Source organism: Diadema antillarum, unplaced genomic scaffold, assembly GCF_040938485.1.
Source record: "Diadema antillarum isolate AM-2024a unplaced genomic scaffold, OU_Dant_1.0 seq00000245_RagTag, whole genome shotgun sequence".
Classification (NCBI taxonomy): Eukaryota; Metazoa; Echinodermata; class Echinoidea; order Diadematoida; family Diadematidae; genus Diadema; species Diadema antillarum.
The window spans coordinates 197,263-221,650 of NW_027271289.1; the positions used below are offsets into that span (position 1 = coordinate 197,263).

General features: G+C 36.7%; 1 protein-coding gene across 1 annotated transcript in view; it reads left to right on the top strand.

Moving 5' to 3' along the window:
• Window positions 1-8,667: 8,667 nt before the first annotated feature.
• Window positions 8,668-24,388, top strand: part of LOC139729551 (protein RCC2 homolog) — a gene marked incomplete at its 3' end in the record, with an annotated part of 35,313 nt that continues 19,592 nt past the window's right edge. The window contains exons 1-2 of the mRNA XM_071640476.1: window positions 8,668-8,867; window positions 22,714-22,810. Of these exons, the coding sequence (XP_071496577.1) occupies window positions 8,751-8,867; window positions 22,714-22,810 (214 nt within the window). The remainder of the gene's footprint in view (window positions 8,868-22,713; window positions 22,811-24,388) is intronic.

Below are 24,388 nucleotides of genomic sequence, written 5' to 3' on the forward strand. Positions count from 1 at the left end.
ACAGGATAAAAATTTGGCAGTTCCAGCGACCAATAAGGAAAATGTGCTCTCGCTCCAGCGCGTGGCACATACGCAAGTCTAAATTCACCGGAATGAAACTGTCCCGTCTTGATGGTCACTGACCGCTGGAAACATTTTGTGCCGTCCTTTCTTATACATCATTAGAAAGTGAAATATTTGCTTGTTACCCTGGATACTAAATCTTTGGAATCGAGATTGATCTTTACTACTGAGGAAGAAGATATACCTACCTCTTTATAGCTAGAAGCTCATAACCATCAAACCCATGTTAGTGATGATATTTTCGCCAAAAAATTTTGTGCCAACAAACTTCATACGTCTCCATAATGTGGAATGTTTGCCCTCTCAGATGAGATATAAATCATCAAAATCGAGGTGTATTTGGGATAGATAGAGCAGTTCTAACCTGTCTCATGTCCAGCGATAGTCTGAACTCCACCGGGAGCGACGCTCGAAATTCGTTGGATACAAAATCTGAGAGATATTGAAAACTTGTGGAAATTCAACTCGCTCTGTACAAGTCAAAAAATTTTGTGCCAAGACGAATCATACACCTCTACAATGTGCAATATTTCGCCTTTCGGATGACATATAAACCATTGAAATCGAGGTGTATATAGGCTTGTTGGAAGAGGATAAAAATTTAGCAGTTCCAGCGACCAATAAGGAAAATGTGCTCTCGCTGCAGCGCGTGGCACATACGCAAGTCTGAATTCACCGGAATGAAACTGTCCCGTCTTGATGGTCACTGATCGCTGGAAACATTTTGTGCCGTCCTTTGTTATACATCATTAGAAAGTGCAATATTTGCTTGTTACCCTGGATACTAAATCTTTGGAATCGAGATCGATCTCTACTACTGACTGAGGAAGAAGTCATACCTCCCTCGTAGCTACAAGCTCATAACTATCAAACTCATGTTAGTGATTATATTTTCGCCAAAAAATGTTGTGCCATCAAATTTCATACGTCTCCATAATGTGGAATGTTTGCCCTCTCAGATGAGATATAAATCATGAAAATCGAGGTGTATTTCGGAAAGATAGAACAGTTCTGACCTTTTCATGTGAAGCGGCATGTCTGAACTCCACCGGGAGCGTCGCTCGAAGTTCGTTGGATCCCAAACCTTAGAAATTTTGTAAACTTGTCGAAATTCAACTCGCTATGGAGAAGTCAAAAAATTTTGTGCCAAGACAATTCATGCATCTCTATAATGTGCAATAGATTGCCTTTCGGATGACATATAAATCATTGAAATTGAGGTGTATATGGGCTTGTTGCAACAGGATAAAAATTTGGCAGTTCCAGCGACCAATAAGGAAAATGTGTTCTCGCTCCAGCGCGTGGCACATACGCAAGTCTAAATTCACCGGAATGAAACTGTCCCGTCTTGATGGTCACTGATCGCTGGAAACATTTTGTGCCGTCCTTTGTTATACATCATTAGAAAGTGCATTATTTGCTTGTTACCCTGGATACTAAATCTTTGGAATCGAGTTTGATCTCTACTACTGAGGAAGAAGTTCTTCCTCCCTCTTTATAGCAAGAAGCTCATAACCATCAAACCCATGTTAGTGATGATATTTTCGCCAAAAAATTTTGTGCCATCAAATTTCATACGTCTCCATAATGTGGAATGTTTGTCCTCTCAGATGAGATATAAATCATCAAAATCGAGGTGTATTTGGGATAGATAGAGCAGTTCTAACCTGTCTCATGTCCAGCGATAGTCTGAACTCCACCGGGAGCGACGCTCGAAATTCGTTGGATACAAAATCTGAGAGATATTGAAAATTTGTGGAAATTCAACTCGCTCTGTACAAGTCAAAAAATTTTGTGCCAAGACGAATCATACATCTCTGCAATGTGCAATATTTCGCCTTTCGGATGACATATAAACCATTGAAATCGAGGTGTATATAGGCTTGTTGCAAGAGGATAAAAATTTGGCAGTTCCAGCGACCAATAAGGAAAATGTGCTCTCGCTCCAGCGCGTGGCACATACGCAAGTCTGAATTCACCGGAATGAAACTGTCCCGTCTTGATGGTCACTGATCGCTGGAAACATTTTGTGCCGTCCTTTGTTATACATCATTAGAAAGTGCAATATTTGCTTGTTACCCTGGATACTAAATCTTTGGAATCGAGATCGATCTCTACTACTGACTGAGGAAGAAGTCATACCTCCCTCGTAGCTACAAGCTCATAACTATCAAACTCATGTTAGTGATTATATTTTCGCCAAAAAATTTTGTGCCATCAAATTTCATACGTCTCCATAATGTGGAATGTTTGCCCTCTCAGATGAGATATAAATCATGAAAATCGAGGTGTATTTCGGAAAGATAGAACAGTTCTGACCTTTTCATGTGAAGCGGCATGTCTGAACTCCACCGGGAGCGTCGCTCGAAGTTCGTTGGATCCCAAACCTTAGAAATTTTGTAAACTTGTCGAAATTCAACTCGCTATGGAGAAGTCAAAAAATTTTGTGCCAAGACAATTCATGCATCTCTACAATGTGCAATAGATTGCCTTTCGGATGATATATAAATCATTGAAATTGAGGTGTATATGGGCTTGTTGCAACAGGATAAAAATTTGGCAGTTCCAGCGACCAATAAGGAAAATGTGCTCTCGCTCCAGCGCGTGGCACATACGTAAGTCTGAATTCACCGGAATGAAACTGTCCCGTCTTGATGGTCACTGACCGCTGGAAACATTTTGTGCCGTCCTTTGTTGTACATCATTGGAAAGTGAAATATTTGCTTGTTACCCTGGATACTAAATCTTTGGAATCGAGATTGATCTTTACTACTGAGGAAGAAGTTATTCCTACCTCTTTATAGCTAGAAGCTCATAACCATCAAACCCATGTTAGTGATGATATTTTCGCCAAAACATTTTGTGCCATCAAATTTCATACGTCTCCATAATGTGGAATGTTTGCCCTCTCAGATGAGATAAAAATCATCAAAATCGAGGTGTATTTGGGATAGATAAAGCAGTTCTAACCTGTCTCATGTCCAGCGACAGTCTGAACTCCACCGGGAGCGACGCTCGATATTCGTTGGATACAAAATCTGAGAGATATTGAAAATTTGTGGAAATTCAACTCGCTCTGTACAAGTCAAAAAATTTTGTGCCAAGACGAATCATACATCTCTGCAATGTGCAATATTTCACCTTTCGGATGACATATAAACCATTGAAATCGAGGTGTATATAGGCTTGTTGGAAGAGGATAAAAATTTGGCAGTTCCAGCGACCAATAAGGAAAATGTGCTCTCGCTCCAGCGCGTGGCACATACGCAAGTCTGAATTCACCGGAATGAAACTGTCCCGTCTTGATGGTCACTGATCGCTGGAAACATTTTGTGCCGTCCTTTGTTATACATCATTAGAAAGTGCAATATCTGCTTGTTACCCTGGATACTAAATCTTTGGAATCGAGATCGATCTCTACTACTGACTGAGGAAGAAGTCATACCTCCCTCGTAGCTACAAGCTCATAACTATCAAATTCATGTTAGTGATTATATTTTCGCCAAAAAATTTTGTGCCATCAAATTTCATACGTCTCCATAATGTGGAATGTTTGCCCTCTCAGATGAGATATAAATCATGAAAATCGAGGTGTATTTCGGAAAGATAGAACAGTTCTGACCTTTTCATGTGAAGCGGCATGTCTGAACTCCACCGGGAGCGTCGCTCGAAGTTCGTTGGATCCCAAACCTTAGAAATTTTGTAAACTTGTCGAAATTCAACTCGCTATGGAGAAGTCAAAAAATTTTGTGCCAAGACAATTCATGCATCTCTACAATGTGCAATAGATTGCCTTTCGGATGATATATAAATCATTGAAATTGAGGTGTATATGGGCTTGTTGCAACAGGATAAACATTTGGCAGTTCCAGCGACCAATAAGGAAAATGTGCTCTCGCTGCAGCGCGTGGCACATACGCAAGTCTGAATTCACCGGAATGAAACTGTCCCGTCTTGATGGTCACTGACCGCTGGAAACATTTTGTGCCGTCTTTTGTTATACATCATTAAAAAGTGAAATATCTGCTTCTTATCATAGACATCAAATCTTTGGACTCCAGATTGAACACTACTACTAGGGAAGAAGTTATACATTCCTCTTTATAGCCAGCAACCAATCAAAATCAAGAATACTCTCAAGGACTATAATATATTGGCAAAAAAAAATGTTCCGCCAAATGTCATACGTCTCAATAAAGTGCAACGTTTCCCCTCTTGAATGAGATATAAATCATCAAAATCGAGGTGTATTTGGGATAGATAGAGCAGTTCTAACCTGTCTCATGTCCAGCGATAGTCTGAACTCCACCGGGAGCAACGCTCGAAGTTCGTTGGATACAAAATCTGAGAGATATTGAAAACTTGTGGAAATTCAACCCGCTCTGTACAAGTCAAAAAATTTTGTGCCAAGACGAATCATACATCTCTACAATGTGCAATATTTCGCCTTTCGGATGACATATAAACCATTGAAATCGAGGTGTATAATAGGCTTGTTGCAAGAGGATAGAAATTTGGCAGTTCCAACGACCAATAAGGAAAATGTGCTCTCGCTCCAGCGCGTGGCACATACGCAAGTCTGAATTCACCGGAATGAAACTGTCCCGTCTTGATGGTCACTGATCGCTGGAAACATTTTGTGCCGTCTTTTGTTATACATCATTAGAAAGTTAAATATCTGCTTCTTATCATGGACATCAAATCTTTGGACTCGAGATTAATGCCTACTACTGCGGAGGAGTTATACCTTCTTCTTCATATCTGCCAACTCATTACAATCAAATCCCTTGTATTAAGTTATTTGCAACAACAGAAAAAAATGTACCCTCAAGTTTTATGTGTGTCAATTATGTGCAACATCTCTCTTCTCAGATGAGACATAAATCATCAAAATCGAGGTGTATTTCGGATATGTAGAGCTGGACTAAACTTTACCATGTAAAGCGACCAAGAAGAAGCGGTCGCGTATGTTCAGGACCATGGTATTGTGTGCAAATGGCAGAATGTGAAAGCAATTATGTGATATGTATATGTTTTATAACAGTCCAATTTCCTGGCTTTGATAAGTAGTAAGCGTCAAATTTTGAATCTCTCTAAATTCATTAGAAAATTTGTGCGCCCAGATCGTGCCATGGTTTGCCTGTAGTCGGATTGTGTGCACTGTCGGATGAACTTGAAACAACAGAAATCGTTGTGTATCTTTGCGGGATATAGGAGCCATGTAAATGGAAAACACCACTAGAAATTGAGTTATTGCTATTTTAGTCATAACAGGGAACTACAAGATTATTATATGTGACCACCAGGAACAACACTCTCAAGTGTGATGTTTCTTAAACGTTCGGAAACAAGCAGATAATAATAATAATAATAATAATAATAATGATAATGATAATAGTAATAATAATGATAATGATAATGATAATAATAAGGTCTTATTTATCCAGGGTAACCTCTTCAGTGTTGTCACTGCTCTACCAGAGGGCCCTGCTTTTATTATTACCCCAGCGTTGCGAGGTACCCATTTATACACCTGGGTCGAGAGTTACATAGTGGGTAAAAACATCTTGTCCAAGGACGTAAGCACTGGGCGGGATTCGAACTCGGGTCTTCCAATCGGGAGTCGGAAGTCATATCCACTATGCCACAGCGCCCCCTTACCTTATTTGCTATACCTTAAAATGAAACATATCTTCTCTTATTTTGCATTTACTCTGAATATCAGAAATCAGCATTTATAATCAACTGAGAAGAGTGACTGATAAATTGTAAGTATGATAAAAACTGGCATTGCATCTGATATACCATGTGTCTCTTAAAAAAACAACAACTATACACTTTTGAAATGCCCGCCGAATAAAAAAATATACAACTCTAACGGAAAGGTTTATATGGATGGATATCTTATGGACTCAACTTTCATATGACACCCAAAAGTCTGAAAATATTTCATGCTTAGATGAGCACTGCTCATGAGCACTGCTCACTTTTGTAAAGGGTATGAAAATTAGGCTGCGCAGGAATTAGCCTTCAAATTTTGCGAGAGGTGAGTACGTTGGAGCTTAAAGTTGATATGATCATGGACCTATACGTAGGTCCATGATATGATAAATTCATGATCAATTGCAATCTGTGAGAGAAGATTCATTTGTGAGGATAGTTATACATGTAAAATTGTTTCATCTTTCACATGACACCAATAATGGTATTCTGTTACCATGAAAAAACGTTGCTGCGGTGTGAACTGAGACCTCTCCATCTTTGGTTGTCAGTCCAAGATTGAAAAATAAATGAGGGCTGAGTAACAACTTACAGCTCTTAATTTATTCTTAATGTATTATCATGATCAACTGACACACTGTTATACACTGTTAACATCAGTCACTGTCAGTGACTTTGAATAAAAACCTCCACCCCACATTGAACATCTCATTGATTTATTTAATACCCAGGTAAGGGTCATGTAACATTGAATATTCAATTATGGATTGTCAAAAAAAAAAAGAATGTCAAAGATATCAGTTATTATTCTTTAGGCCAATGGGTACCCTGAATAATTAAGTAGCCAGTAGCTGAAAATAACTGCAATGTGGGGCGAAGTTTTTCATTCAAGTCACAGATGTAAAAAATAAGAGTGTGTAACAAGAAAATTGCAACATGTACCATCACCTCAACCTGACTCATATGAGCACACCATGTACCAGGGAAATTTGCAATCGGCTACTGTAAAAAAAAATGCAACTGGGGTTTACTCATGCATAAAAGTTTGGTTTATTAAATAATGAAATTTGCTCAGCAAACTCAATCTGATTGATCATGAATTTATCATATCAACTTCAGCTTTGTAAGCTCCAACGGACTCACATGTCGCAAATTTAAAAGGCTAATTCCTGCGCAGCCTAATTTTCATACCCTTTACAAAAGTGAGCAGTACTCATTCAAGCATGAATTATTTTTAGACTTTTTGGTGTCATATGAATATTGAGTCCATAAGCTATCCATACATATAAACCTTTCCCCTAAAAATCATATATTTCTTATTTGGCAGCTATTTCAAAAGTGTATAGTTTTTTTTTCGAGACACCCTGTAGAGGCCACGTTTTAGATAAAGTAAAATATATCCTGTTCTGGAGAAGTTTATTAACATTAGCGATCTTTCAAAACAAAATGGATGTACAAAAGGAAGAAAGAGAGAAAGAGAAAAAAAAAGGAAAGAAAGAAAGAAAGAAAGAAAGAGAAATGAAACTACTGGTTATAAAGCATTTACCAGGAACAGGGGCAAAGCAGTATATATTTCTGTTGCCACTTCCAGGTTAAATAAGCAAACAAACAAACAAACAAACAAACAAAAAACCCCAAACCAAAACAAAACAAAACAAAGCAACAACAAAAAAAAACTAAAACAAAACAAACAAAAATCCTCGTTCCTCGTGCCGCTACAATTTTCACTGAATTTCAGGCAATTATCAAAAAAAAAAATGTATTAAAAAATATATATATAGGTATATATATATATATATATATATGTGTATATAAGAATTTTATATATATAGATATATAGATATGTATATATATATGAATATGTATATGTATATATATATATATATATATATATATATATATATATATAGAATATCCATGTTGATAAGGTAGTCCACGTGTTGGCAAGATAAAAAGATAAGTAACAAAGCTGCAACAAAGTTCATGCTGTATTCACCAACGGTTTATTTCTTCACACAAATTTTCGAGCGTCTCGCCGCCCTTTCTCAAGTGTTCTCTCAGTATCAACACTTGAGAAAGGGCGGCGAGACGCTCGAAAATTTGTGTGTAGAAATAAACCGTCGGTGAATACAGCATGAACTTTGTTGCAGCTTTGTTACTTATATATATATATATATATATATATATATATATATATATATATATATATATATATATATATAGAGAGAGAGAGAGAGAGAGAGAGAGAGAGAGAGAGAAAGAGGGGGCGAGCACCCACTACCCCATCCCCCCTCCCCCCCCCCCCCCCCCCCACCCCCCACCCCCTCCGCTGGTTACAATTCTTTATGTCTATATAGCCTACAGGGAAATCCTTGTGCAAAAGTCATTGCGAACAATGCCCTTCACAAACTCGAGTACGTGGGACCATAATGATCTCGCGGCAGCGTTCTAGTTTTTATGCAGCTCTATGGTTAGGACGAAGTTATTGGTCGCTGGCTTATTGGTCGCTGAGGGTAGCCCAATCACTTTTTGCACGTAATTTACGCATATTCCCACAGTACATGCAATGCATGCATGCTGTACTTGTACACGCGAGTCAGTGGGAAAAAGTCTTACTGGTATGTACAAAAACACTGCCAATCCATTCAATTTTGACAAGTAAGTTTAGATAACCATTCCATAAAATCCGCAAGAATTTGATACAATATAAACAAAAATATTCGAAACCTTTGAAATTGAGGTTGGTAGGTGTACACTTTCACCCCTTGAATTTCAGAGAGGAAATATTTAAAGAAATATCAAATTGGAAATCCGACCTTTCCTCTGGAGGTCATATGCTAATTACGATACAAACTTCACGCATTATTTTTGTGCATGTTCCCTCGCCACAGAGCGCGTTCTTTGTGTTGCGTGAATTATAATTGTGATATTTCCCCTGTAATTTGCCCGTTATTCCATCGTATAATATGCCTCGTGGGAAGAAACGATTACCAGGAGAAGATGGAGAAAGTGGAAGGACGAAGGTTAAAAGGAACAAGCAGCAATCGAAACATGCCGAGAGTCAAGAACCACGCGAAACCATCGTGAGTATCGCGATATGTGGCGGCTAACAGATTGCCCGATGCACACAACACAGCGTTGGCAGCACTACTCAATCTGTCTCATAGGTAGCGCGAGTCTGAAGTGTGATGCCGCGGAGCGCAGCGGGGGCGATGACTTTGCAATGGGCCCGCGAGGCCTCGAGGTACACCTGCGGGTCACTGCTAGCTGCTGCTGCATGCTGCTGCTGCTGCTGCAGACCGCGGGGGCATGGGCAAGGCGCTGCGAAGACGAGACGTTGTACCTTGAATGTGATTTGTATTAGTGGGTTGTTTTTACCCTCGTTGATGTTTTGAAGATCAATTAATTATAGTATATGCTTTGTAAATACTTCAAATGAGCTTGTGATGTAGTTTTGTACTGTTCTTGATTTTTCATATGACTTTGTCTTTTTACTGACAGGGATCCAACTGGCAACAAGCAACTTACTTAAGCGTTAGTTCTAACTTCTCTATGTTACCTAATCTCATCGCACTGATTCACAGCACGCTCAGACAGAGGCAGAGCAGACTAGGCTCACTCTAGAGTCTAGGTGTAGACCTCTAGAGTTCATATAGAACCGTTTATTAGCTTATCAATACACTCTGATAGTATGCCAGATGCTCGTTCAGCGTAGATGAATCTCTAGAACCCCATAGATATATTTATGTTTAATGCAGCATGCCAAGAGAGTTTCTCAGACACAACCCCCAATGACAATATTCCATTTTTTCCCAAATAAATACAAATGCACAAATGCTTAGGAGAGAATTTACGTATCCAGGAACCTGGTATACCACTCTCCACATGGGCACAGCTTCCCGTAGCGCCAACTCTGGCCCTGGGAACCAAACCTGGGTAGGAGGTTCACAAAATATAGACAAGATGCTCTGCTCTGCAGCTCGTGACTTAAATTCATGTAGACCCTACTTTTTATATTTTTGTCATTTGTGTTATGCTGAACAGAAAAAATGTTCTTGATGGAAAGATTAGAGTTTCTTCTATCTGTTCTTTTTCTTTATAAAAACTTTGATGTATTCTACATGTAGTTTGATTTATCTTTCCCAACATACATGTACACTGTACAGATCTATTAGTGTGCTTGTTTTGCTTTAAAAACTCATATGAAGATGTACACTTGTACGTACTGTAGCACTCAAGACTGAGCTGAGCTCACTAGATTTTTACTTTTGCTGACCCCATTCGGCTGGGTGCCCTTATAGTCTAGTGCATAGCAAAAGAGTTTGCGAGCCCAGCAAATTTATACTTTACTAATAAATACAGAGCTGCATACTAACCCATTTTTTCTGCTGGTCCGACCTGTCTGTATTACCAGTAGGTACCCGGTGTTTCCATCTTTTACTGGTCAATTCCTGAAAAAGTTACTGGCCCAACGGTAATTTTTACTGGTCAGGGACCATCGGACTAGTGCCAGTGTGCAGCGTGGACTTGTACAATGTACAAACGTATCTCATGTCCGGTTGGTATTTTGTATTCTTCGATGGCAAATGCAGTTGGTTATGGAAAGGGGATGATGTTCTGCTTGACTGCTTTCGCACCTATGTATAGGCAGATTACCAATCTGTCCATTCTTTGTTGATTGGCCAAAAGAATCTCATTTGGATGACATAGAAAGTTCTTAGAGAATTGTGGGAGGAATGGGTTAATTGATGAGGTTTTAGGGAGGGGAGCTGGGGAGCTTACAATGCAACTTACAGTCTAAGCCAAGATTGCCTTGTGGGGAAATACTTACAAATTGGTACTGGTCAACTGTACTGATTTAAATACTAGTGGTAGTATGATTGTTAATACAAGTTTAGACATTTGAAATGCCTACCAATTTATTTTTGCTCCAATCTGATTTTTGACAAAAATATGCATTTGATAGGAATTGTAAACATGACTGAAGTTACCTCTTACTGTTTAAGCATGCACTATGTGCTTCATTGGAAAATGGCTCCATGATAATGTGGATGAAATATTCATGGAAAAATCAAAACCCACTTCAATGTATGCAGTATACAAACATGTACTACATCTGTGTACTGGGTATTATCAAGTACAGTCAGTACATGGGCATGCGTGGGTATTCTGTATACTGTGGATAAGGTTTTGTTTGTTTGTTTTGTTTTGTTTGTTTGTTTGTTTGTTTGTTTGTTTGTTTTTAATACTATAGATCGATAGTAAACCAGGCCTTGATTGCATGTGGGGACAAATTGTTAATTGAATAGAAAAGGAATGTGCTGTCTTCTATTGAAAGCTGTCACAGAATTTTACAAACTTGTAGAATGCTAAATGATTTGGCAGCAACATGGTAATTTCTACAAAATAGTGAATACATTGTAAAATGCAAAGTGATACACTTGTATAATGTCTCAGACTTACATGTACCATGATAAAAGTATGCACCAAATCACACAATTTCATTGTTAAAAAACAATTAAAGCTTACTTTGTTGGAGGGGATATGGAATTCCCCCCCCCCTTTCACTTGTTTTGCTCCCTCACACAATTGTACAAGTACTTGTCTCTTCTTCACTTTAAAATTTTAGAAAGGATGGAAATATATTTTTGTGTGTTGCATTTGAAGTACATTGTAGTAGTACAAACTCTGGTTTTACATCAGATCTTTGATTAAATATTACAGTACAACATTGTGCATAAGTTGAAATTATCTTTTTTTGTGTGTTTAGAGGAGATGCTGATTTGATTTTAAATTGTAATTTTAATGGCAGTGTCTGTAGCCTTTAATCCTAGCACTTTATAACCTTGACAAACTATCAGAAAATGTTACAAATAAATGTAGGTTCCCCCTACTCTTTTTTTATTTCCTTTCCTTTTTTATTTGCATACTTGTACTACTTCAATACTGTGCAGGATGCAAACTCTATAAGGGCAATTCCGCAGTTAGAGGGACATGACCATAAAATTTCAATTTGGTTTTTTCCTTGATTTTTGTGTTTGACTTCAGAAAGAACACATTGATAATTCAGGAAAAACTATTTTTCAGGGTATCTTGATAGTTTTAGGTATTGAATTCACCAATTTTGAACAAGTAATCTTTCAGATTGAATTTCATCAGCAAAATCTCCATAATAGCAAAGAAGATAGCTAGTCAAGGTAAATGCCATTTTCTAGCCACAAATATTGAATTCATAGAGGCAATGCAGTGCTTTCATGGATAGATTAAGTAAAATCAACTTACATGTCTTCGAAATGCAAACATGTGTGCATTTCCCCAACCATTGGACAGTCATGTAACGTTACTAACCAAAAAGTGAAATTATTTACCTCCAGAGAGTATAAAGTGTCTATGAATGATAATATTTCAATTTTTCCTGCTGTGTCCAATGACTAACTGAAATATAAAAATAGGTATTACTAATCATTATAGAAGTTAGAAATAACAGCAGTCAAAATGTGTAACGTTACTAACCACGTAACGTTACTAACCACAGCCTGTGTGTATTGTAACGTTACTAACCATGAAATAAGTGAATAAGACTCCAATGGACAGGTCCTGGTCTGGCAAAATTTTGCCTGATGATAGAGCCAGATGTCAACTACGAGATTACGTGGTCTTACAGTAAAAAGATATTTGCTTCTTTTTTTAGGAAATTAATTATGCAAATTTACATATGAAATCATATTTTCACCTATAACTCCATAAAACAGACTGAAGGATAGCTAAATTTTTGTGTTAGAGTTCCTCAAGACACATCAAACAATTTTCTTGCAAAAAAAATAGCAAAATCAAAATCAGTTTCTTTTGTTTTTTATTGTTTTGTTAATTTCTTATGTATTTTAATGTTTTTTTACCTTTTGTTTTCTATTGGTTTTTTTTGCCGAAATTTGTTGCAGGCGCTTTTTCAAGCTTATCTACATTACAATTGATTAATTTCACTGGTCAAAGGTTGAAACAATCTAATTAATATCAAATTAACAAAAAAAAAAAAACACAATTTGTATTGGATTTGCATATATTGATATCATGAATTTGAGCTGTTTTCAGGTCGCCATGCTTTTATGCAAAACATTACATAACTGCAGAACGGTGTACCCGGACGTCGCAAATTTGGTCTCAAAATATGCAGGAGACTTCAATGAAAAAAGTCATGAGACGATGCGGCAAAATCTTTGCCTGATGCGGAATCGTGGCGGGAAATGTTGAGGGGGGGTCTACAGCATTTGCATCACTACAGAAGGCTCACAAGGTGCACATTGAGCGATTTTTTTTTTAACCACTTCCCATGGGAAGGGGCAATTGATGGAATCTGTGGGCCAGCAGAGCATTTTGTGTGGAAAGTAGTGTTAAAAACAATTGAGGCCATCGCTTCAAATTTTCTGTCCCAATTTGAAATTATCATACAATGGTTTGTCGGGGTTAATTACGCTTCAGGTACAGCAAACAGACTTTTGTTTTCAAAACAGCGCAGAGATTAGACATTCAAACTGGTCTAAAAGAAAAAAAAATACATGTCTCTAGACTTGAATAAACATGAATTCAGCTAATACACTGTATTATTTGAGTTAATGTCATATGACTTAAACTACTTTCACAATAATATAAAACATTGCATTATGCTGGATTCCTATTGTGCAATGACTACGCACACCACAATTGGCCATACACTGTACATACTACATACCGGTACATTAGTTTTTGCTCTTTGATTTCTTTCCCCTTTATTAAAGGTACTCTTGATAAGGAACACATTAACTGTTTTGCTCCATAAAACAGGCTGCTTTTGTGAATTACTGTGAGTCATGATAAACAGTGATTGGCAAAGTTATGAAACTGTGGATATCACTTGACCTAGCCTTTAAAAGTGGTACTTTTTTTTAGTTTGTAATTTATGCAAACTTTTTTTCTAGTCTTTTTTAACAGTACAAGTACAATGGTACATGTACTATACTGCATGAGTTTGATGATTGAAATAAGAGTTTCATGTCTTACCTGATGTTTCTTAGCTTTAACTTTGCATTCTCATGGGGAAACATATAATGATTTGAGTTAACGCACAATTCTATTATCACTGGACAAACCGTAACGTTACTAACCGTAACGTTACTAACCATGATTTTTGTACTTAATTTTCAAACAAAGTTATAATGAGAAAGAATATTTGGGGTAGACATTGCCCTTAAAGCTAGAAATGAAAAATAAGTGTTGATATATTTCAAGCTATGCCAGTTTTAGCAAACTTTTTGTTCAAAGATGCTCATCAATTTTTTATGTCCTTTTTTTGTAACGTTACTAACCGGCATTAAAAGCAGACCTTTCTTCTAAAATAATTCATGAAAGGATTTCATTCTTTGCTCTGTTCTAGGTCTACACTAGAATGATCTCTGGTGACATTAATGAGACTTCACATCCACAGATAGAGAAATGAGTCTAATCTAAATCATGAGAATGTCCTTAAAATGTAACGTTACTAACCGCGGAATTGCCCATAAGGTATTGAAATATTATCTTTATGAATGAAGTATGATATTATGTTTAATCCAATGATTAATACCAATTCCTCACTTTACATGTACACATGTGTAACAGTGCACTCATTTGTCAGATGTATATTTCAATCCTGAGCAATTAAGAAGGGATATCCCAATACAGAACACCTGTATCTGTCATACAGTAGAAGCTGCATGAAAATACAGTCAGTGATATGAATGTACATGTAGCATTGTTCACATAATTTTTGTGCAATGTACATTTACACTATGATAAACAAAGGAAAATAATGTGATTCGAAAAATACATTGTATGTACTGTACATTGTAGTTACAGTAGCATAGGCAACAACCCCAGAGTGCCCATTTTAAAGTGATTTGGATAGTTTCATGTGCTAGTCTTGATAAGAGTCACTACATTGTACATTGCAACATTTGTCAGCTTGAGCTGAGCTGATACTCCACTGCAAGGCTTTCCAATTCACTACTCCTGCTGTAGCGAAAATATTGGCATTTTAAGCAGCATTGCAGTGGTTTGCATTCTGTTCAACAGAGGGTACCTGAATGTGTACTTCTTCAGTAAATACCACTGACTACAGCTAGTGTATACAAATGTATGCCACTCCAGTACTTGTATGACTAGTACCAGCATTACCTTTAAAGTACAACTTGTACCAGCAAGTTTTCGGAGCGTTGCATTTTGTCATAAATGCAAGTGACATTCAATTTCAATCAAATATCGCGTACACGTACAATTAGACATGTGGGTAGATTGATTTCTAGCATGTTCTGATACCAATCAAACATTTCGTCATTGCAGGGCAATTTGTCAATCAGTTGCAATGAAAGCATCTCGACAGAAGAATTTCATGAATTTGAATAATCAAACATTTGTTTCTTGACCATTTTGCGTATGTGTACTCTTGAAAATTCCACTTTTCAACTCAAGATAAAACAGAACATTGAAAGTTTCATTTCAGCCAGACAAAAGGATCAAGGTTGTGAAATTGGAGGAGCCTCATATTTTCTTGAAACTGTCATATTTGTCATACAAGTGCTGACATCCTGAAAATCTTCTGTAGATGAGGTGCTGATTTATAGGTACCATCACCCCACATATCTCATTATCGCTTTGAAAAACAAAACAAAACATGGAAATACCAGCAATCCTATAAAAGTAATTTTTATCAGTATTAACTATAAACCTCTTTCTTTGTTAATTAAGAAAAAAAGTAATTATTGCCATATCATTCCACAGCCTTTATGTAAATATGTAATATTTGTCCTTTTAATTCCTTTTTGAACATTTTGAGGAAAATTTTGAGATTATTGTGCCTACATGTTGGAGACTTGTGAGACAAAGTCTGGGTTGCAAAATTTAATTTGCATTTCATGAATATTCCATGTGATTTTTGTCCCTGAATATGATCTGAAAAGTCACTTTTTCTGCTGTATTTGTCTGATTAATTTCCTCTTTGTGATAATTCAATATGAACATAGAGTTCAGTTTCAGTTTCACTACATTGTAAAAGAATACACAAAGTTCCTTCTTATTTCATTATTTTAACAAACATAAGATACCTTTTCAGTGAGATTATCTGTCTGAAGTTTATCTTACACACAGAAATGCAGCTACGACAACAAGAGGAAAGCGTGAGGAAATGATTTCAATGGATAATTTTTCTTGGACACCTTTCATGCCCACAAGTGGCGTATCTCGCAATCAATCATTTTGAAGAGCTTTTCCCCGGAGATTGGGTGTTCTGGAAATGAGACGAGTATTGCCATTAGCACTTGAAAAAACAGAGAGAAAGAAAATAATCTTTGCCAGCAGACACTCAGAAGACAGATAATCATCATCGTGTTTGATGGATAAGATTATTTTGCTCATCCACGGAAGATTAACTCGAAAAAGAGATAGATGGAGAGAGATAGAGTGAAATACTGTAGGTACCATTAAACAGAGAGATGTACAACGTAGAAATAGGCAGGAGGCAAGAGATTGTGTTTGTGGAAAATCAGACAAGCTTACATGGTTGCAGAGCTTGTTGTGTTTCTATGACAACTCGGATTTGTGTGTCATCTATAGGCTTATATCTCAGTTTAGTTCTGTTTTTATGTTGGCCCATCATTGTTTCCAGTATGCTCTGTTCAACATATCGCAGGTGTACAAACTTTAACTGCACTATTAAAAATATATTGCTTCATTTGAGGCCTACACTCTGGTTGACTGCCTTAGGAAGTTAAAGGACAAGTCGACCTTCAAAATAACTTTATCTAGTCTAAAACGTCCTACTTTTGTAAAGAAAATGATATACATCCGTCAGGTTATTTGTAAGTCGTGAAATGGGCTTCAATCTCACCTTTCCGCTCAGCTCCACCTCGCAGTGGCGCTACAGGAGAATTTAGCTTTCCTTTGCAGAGACTTGCTCCGTGCACAATTTTCTCGTACACATGATACTGTAAAACACGATATTTTCGCGGCATGAAATTTTCCGCGAATTGGAGCCGACGGCCTTTTTTCGCGGCATTAAATTTTCAGGAGTTGCCTCTAACATTCAATGCATATAGTGCAGACAAGAACTTTCGTGAATGTTGGCTCGCGAAATTTGCGAAATTAAAATGCACGCGAACGTTCCTCGTTTTACAATATTTAATCTTAGTCTTCCTGCTGTTGACATGTTACACAGGAGTGATTGTCATAAACAAATTTTATCGTGAGGGGGCTGCAAATGTGTAGAGTGTAAACCAATAAGTGCAGAGTGCAACAGAACTTGTTTACAGGCACTTACATGTACCCAGTTGGGCAAGCAGATTTTCAAATTGTTGCAGAATACTTGCCCGAACATGAATATTACTTTCCCAAAAAGAAAGTCCACAAATAGAAACTGATATTTCAAAAAATACTCGTAAATCAAGAGCTTAATAAAACACAATCATATGAATAAACAGCAAGCATTGATTTGCAAGATTAGACACATTTAATAGGAGTAACAATCTTGGTTTGATTGAGTGTTTGTTGCATTGCATCATCATGGGGCTTCTACACATACCGTAAGTGTTGGGAAGTTGCTGAATGAAATTAAGTGCAGTGCATCACTATAAAACAGTCATTTTATCTTTGGGCTTCAATACAGTTGACTTTGTGGGTTTGAAGGGGGGAAAGGGAAAAAAAAAGTGGCTTCAAAACTTTTTGTTTTTTTCAAAGGCAAGCAAGCATTTTCTCTCATTGTTCCAAAACATTTAATAGCTTAACTTTCATTTTCACTTGCCTTGGGCAATCGGGCAAGCGCTTATAGTGTGTACGTGTGGCACCTTTGAAGTGGTTTAAATGACTGACAGGGAAAACAGTAACAGTGATATAAAGTTGCCTACCTTTTTTTTTTTTTTTTTGGTGAGGCTGTTAATCACAGTATCTGGCATTTAAAAGTCGATAAACTGTCACATTTGTAAGGTATATTGATCATAACTGTGGAGTAAAATCTCAGCAATGAACACATCAAGCTTGAAACATGTGTCATTGATTATGGCAGAGCCTGTCACTACACATGATCAGGAACTTATTTTTGGTGAGAACCTTGTGTCTTGCCTTGAAAATGAGGTACACTGTCACAGAAGCAAGTTACTGTATTTTTGTTTCTATGACTTCATTGTTGATTACATTGCACTAGGATGAGAGAGAATAGTACCCACAAGGAAGGGTGCAGAGACTTAAAGGCATTGTTTACCATTTGTAGATGAAACAAAAACCCAGCTGTACTGCTTCAAAATATTTCTAAAATGTGAGTTTTAGGGATAAAAAACAACCAATGTACAGTAAGAATGTTAATCAGTATAATGAATCCTCAAAATTGTTAAATGTACAAAAGGTGAGCAATACGTTGTTATACTTGATTGTTTCTGGACTAAACCATCCACAGTTATGGTTTATTGAGAAAAATATCTCCTGATATTTCAGGCTTTATTGCAAAATTTTTATATGGTAGGATGTTTGTGATACAACTGACCTACACATATGCATCAAAAGAGATAACTCGGAACATTTTTTAATATCACTGATCTCAATGGTAAATAGTACCTTTAACAAAGGTTGTAAATGGGACTAATATGTTATAGTCATTGCCAAGGTGTATGCAATTAAATTCTTGGCATTTTTCATGTGATGAATGTACAGGCATCTACATAGTATAGCACAATCGTGGTTCTTGAAAAAACAACACAAAAATCAACAATAGTGCATGTACTGTATATATTTTTTTTAAAGACTTCGGGAAAGTATTGCTATTGATTGTAAGGTTGATCATGTACATGAGTCCAACTTTTACATCTTCACACACACAAGAGAAGAGAACAACTTTGTTTGAGTCATTGTTGAAATGTTTTTACTCAACAGTCAGATACTATATCTTGGCACGAGGATAGTGTGATTTGTAGACCACACCAGTACTACAAAGTGTGTATATGCACATGTTTTTACAAGAACTGCCTAGGTTAAAAGAAAAAAAAATTAACAACCAAATGTATGGGCTCAATACTTTTATAATCAAGTGTTTTGTCTATAATAGTAGTTTGTGTGTGTGTGTGTGGGGGGGGGGGGTTCTTGTTACATACAAATTGTAAGCAGTTTTTGTATTTTTCTGTTTCAGTCTTCATTCAGTTGACACTAAAGACAGTCAGCAAGAAAAAAGTTGAAATGACTGGGGAAAAAAGTGCTGATGACCTTGTGATACTGAAAAGTGTAGGCACCAACCTGGTATGGAGGATTAGATGAATATTATTCGTTTTTCTTTATTAATGGAAATGTTATTTGTGATTCCAGTATGATTCTTCTCTTGCCTTTTTGAATTGCATCCATATTTCAGTAAAAAGTTAACAATTTTGGAAAATCCCCGCAGCAATTCTACATTGAGTTCTGCTGTCTGCAAGACATTCCAATCAATTTGGAACACCAAAATGGCATAAAAAATGATCATCTTGTTTTGAATTACACTATTGAATTCACACCGGTCAGCAACTTATTGATGTATAGGACAGCATTATAAAATGACAAGTGAAATGCTATGGAAGGAGAGAAAAAATGATACATAAAAAAAAAGGAGCCCCAAAACCCCAAATGAGTTGAGCAATTACAGCAAAGCAGCGAAGTGATGTTGATATGGAACTGCATTTCCTGTGACTCCGAAAACATGGAACCCCCCAAAACGTTCCCGCCGTGTGGTGTATGGCGATGCACGGATTTAGGAAAACCTCCTTATCAGGGGGGAAATATGAATTATGACAGTTGATGACTAAGCTTTATCCGTAATACGGGCTCGGGGGCCACTGGTTGATGAATACGAGGCATCGGGTTGATACGAAGCAGGTTGTTTGGATCACTATTGCCTTGATAAGCCTCCTCCCCCCTCGTTTCTTTTTTTTTCCCTTTTTTTTTAAAGACAAAGCAATATTAGACTGCTGCTTACTGCAGAAAAAAGAAATACTCTGGAGGCATCATCACTGCTGATTCTATTTTAACATCTCCTGTGTCCTATTCTTGTAACTTCAAAACTTTCATAGAGAGCAAAAACCTGACCTTCAATCCCAACATAGAAAAGTATGAAGCCTGTTTGTTATTTGATTCAGGAGACCTGCCTTTAAATACTACGTAAGTATGCTGTTACTATGTTAAACGAGACAGTGGAAGCATGTCTGAAGGTAGGGTATAGACCCCCACCCCCAGAAAAATGTGATTAACAACATTGATGTAGTTAAATGATTAGAATAGATACATGTAACACCTAAATCTATAAACAAACAAACAAAGCAGAACAAAGTTTCACACAATTCATTATCCCTTCATAAAGATTTGTGCTCAAAAAAGGTAATAGAAATGTCTTTGGTAGTCCTAATTGCTTTGTATGTTCACAACTTTTCCATCAAATCTTATCTTGCTTGGGCCATGTACATTTTAATGTGTTTTTTTCCCCAGAATTTTTGAGGAATTACATGTAACGTGCCAATTTATGTTGCCTCCTATAACACATGAAATGTGTAGCGTGAGAAAGTTCTGTGTAACTGTCTTAATTTTCCTGTTTGCAAGAATGGTGTACTCAGCATTAGTAAGGAATGTAAAAAAAACTTTGTGTCATCATTAATTGTGTGATATACAGGTAGATTGTTGTGATATGTGTTCTAACCAAAACTGGGCTACAATGTATGTCTAGAAATCAGTTTTTGAGCTGTATCATAATTGGTTTATTACCTCTCACAAAGTCACTCCATTTCCACCATTCAGTTATGCTATAAACTGGGTTTTAACCAATATTGTTCACTTCAGTGATTCATATTCTGCAGCCAATTTGAACTACAGATGAAAAATAATTATACGTACATACATATTAAATAAACAGTGTTTAGAAAAAATTGATTTAAAGAATGCAATCATTAGGTTAATCTTGAGCCATAACAAAGAAGTGTTTTTTGCCCAGATACATATTGTACACTAGGAAGATTCAGAAGGCGTGTGTTGCACATTAATGACATGATAATCGTTATTACGATGTCATGTTTCTGGGGCAGAGGTTTGTTGTTCTTGTTGTATATACATTTGTATGGTTGGATAAAATATAGGTCTAGTAGATCAGATGGGAATATGTAATGGCAAGGTGTTCATTATTGATGGTAGGCTGATACTACATAATTTGCTTCAGAGATCAGCAGAGTTCCCATCAGAAATGCATTACCCATTGTTTCGGGGTAGAAACGCATGAAATATTGATTTGCCAGTGGCAGGACAACTCGTCAAGTCGAATGTGTTCCTGTTCGAGTCATTCCCACGATCCCAGTCCCCCTGAAGTCAGGGGAACCTCTTGTCATCAAGCCCATTTTCAGACTTTACCCACGAGAAAATGAGAGTTATGATTGTGGGATGCATTCTTTTGGCCTTTTAGATATTTTGCCTTTAAACATTTTCTTGCTCCATCAAAATGAGATAGAAAGAAATTGTTGAGCTTCTCTTTAAAAGTATGGGTTTGATATGGTGGAATTAATGCCGATATAATTTGTGATTAATATGAAGATCTTGGTGGAGACGAAAACAGAAGTTGTATTCTATACAGTCACAAATATAGTGCTTACATTTTCATTGTTTATAATGATCTGGTGATAAGAAATAGCTTTCATGTCATATGAGGGAAATGCTTGCTCCCATTAAAATTACCAACAAACAAGAAACAAAGTCAAAAATTAGGAATAGAAATTCATGCTACAACTGTACATTTTTTTTGTAAATCACTTGTGTGTCTTAGATAGCAAGGCATTTTTAGTGAAATGTAAAGTAGTTTTATCAGAAATTATAGCAACCATCATTGCAGTAATCAAAACACTTTGAGTGTACAATTTAATTTGCATAATTATACATGTAGGGTGTTAATAGTCAGTATTGTAGGTGCTTCAGACCTTGGTAATGCACACATGGTATACATTTGTATATAAAAGTAATGTGTGAAGTGACATCATCAAACATGTCTACACACTATCAGCTTGAAAGTCTTTTGATACACAACTCTAAATTTCTGAAGCAATTATTCCTAGATAGAATGTTTCATTAACTTTTCAAACCCCCATGCAAAAACAGCATGCTGTATAAAGAGTGGTTATTTTCGCGCAAGTAATTTTTGGCGCTCAGCTGGGTAATACGAATTTCGTGTGTTTTTAATTTCGCAGAATCAAGACAGTTATTAATGGACCATATGACTTGGACAAATATTCGTGTGTTTTTATTTTTGTGCTGGTTTCTGGTTGTGTGAAATGCATGAAAATTTCTACATCACGAAAATGTCCACTTTTACAGTACTGTACAGTAAAACCAGAAACATTCGCGGCATGGAACTTTCGTGAATCAGTGCTAGCATTCAATGCATTGTGTAGACAAACACTTTATTGTGTGTTTCATGTAAAATTGCAAATCTTGGCTCCTCATGAAACTTGCGAAAGTTTTATGCACACAAAATATAACGTTTCACAGTAAACAGGACCACAAACAGCAATTTTTTTTCAGAACAATCACAGTATTTTATGTCTTTCCTTTAACGTGAAATGTATTGAAAGCAAGAGATTATTAAGCAGGTGGGTAAAGGTTGAGGTGTGAATTTTTCTTCAATTTTTGTCTGGCCCTATACAAATAAAATTTGTGAGATTGCAACTACTGATCTATAATTTCATTTGTAGAGGGAGAAAACTTGGGAAAAAAAAACCTCACACCTCATTAAATGTTTTGTTGATAGGCGAGTGAATGATGCTAAGAGTGTAGCTACACCAAGTTGCAGTATGATGTGGAGAGATGAATCTACATGTACTTCAGTGTTCACACATCTGTGATTGATTCCACTTGTTTGTGTCGTGTCTTGCTCTCTTCCAGAAACTGAAAGACTCGCCCTTCGTAGGAACCCTTCTCTTCAGCGGCGGTACCAACTGGGACCTCATCGGCAGACACAGACTCCCCAAGGCCGCAGCCAGTGAGTGGGTGGGGGGGGGGGGGGGAGGGGAGGGCCTCTTCTAAAAGTCATGTTCGGAATAAGCAAGGGCAGGAAGGCTGGACAGAAAGAAACATGAACCCCAGTTTATCCCTCATGATTTCTTATATTCTATCAAAAACAAAATCATTCATACTACACAATAGGACTGATATTTATGTCCAATGTGCCTTGTCCTTTCAGCAATTCAAATTTCACCCAGTATTGTAATGATGTGGAAGTGCTAGGAGGTACAACCTGTAGTTCACCATTCCCCACCCCCCCCCCCCCCCCCCCCATCGTCACATTGGTTATTCAGTTTTCATTTCCCTCACATAAAATTCATGCCACATCGCACATTCTAGTCTGATCGTTTGACATCCATAGAAGCCTACGTGTGGTTTTGTGGCGAAATTCAAGATTCCAGTTACGATTTATCAGGGTGGCATTTGAAGAAACATTTTGTTTGTTCCTGTAAGATCTCCATGCTCATCACATAATGATCACATACTGTCAAAGCAGATGGGAGTTGAGGTATGAATAATTCATAATTTCTTCCTTATGGAGTCAAAGAGGCATCCAAGGCTTTCTACATGATAGAGTGAAGTGAAGAAGTACATGGAGATACTGTACATAGGATAAGTTTGTGCATGCTGAGCTGCAAAGTCTCATTGATTCTGTAGGAGGCTCCCTGAGAACTTGAAGATATCTCTCTATGATGTGACAAGAAAAATGGCAAAGCTTCCCTCATTAGGAATATTATCAAATAATTATCAATGTTGTCAATTATCATTCTTACATGTTATCATGTCATGATCATATCAGTGTATAATGTTCACCAGCCATGTAAAGTTATTACGTATCATCATTTTTTTCTATTGCTGTTATTATAATTGTTACCTTTATCATTATAATGTAAGTAGCAGTAGTATTAGTATCATTTTCATTGCAGTGATGATGATGATGATTATGATAATGATAATAATAATAATGATAATGATAATAATAATGATAATAATAATGATAATAATAAGGATAATAATAATTATGATAATAATAATAATAATAATAATAATAATAATAATAATAATAATAATATAATAATAATAATAATATTAATAATAATAATAATAATAATAATAATAATAATGATAATGATAATAATAATAATAATACTAATTTTGCACAGTGAGGTGCATGTGACAGACAAATACCTCCCTGATTATTTGTTGAGACCTCCCGTATTTTGATGTGTGAATGTTGGCAGCTGTGATCACACAAATTTGTTCTTGCAGACTATAACAATGTCTGTAATTGAAGAAAGAGTGCAGCTAACAGCATTGAATGAGTGATAAAATCTCTGAAAAGCCCTAACCCATCAAATTGTGGTAATAATTTGGCTGCAAAAATCGTTATCTTTTCATCAAATTGGCTCCTCTGAATTTGACTACATTTCTTGTACCAAACAAAGCTATGACAGAACTGATTAAATTCATTCAATCTACTAAAACAAAACAAAACAGAAACTATAACCCAAAACACATTACAAAGAATAAAATGGCAATATGTGAAAGAACCAGA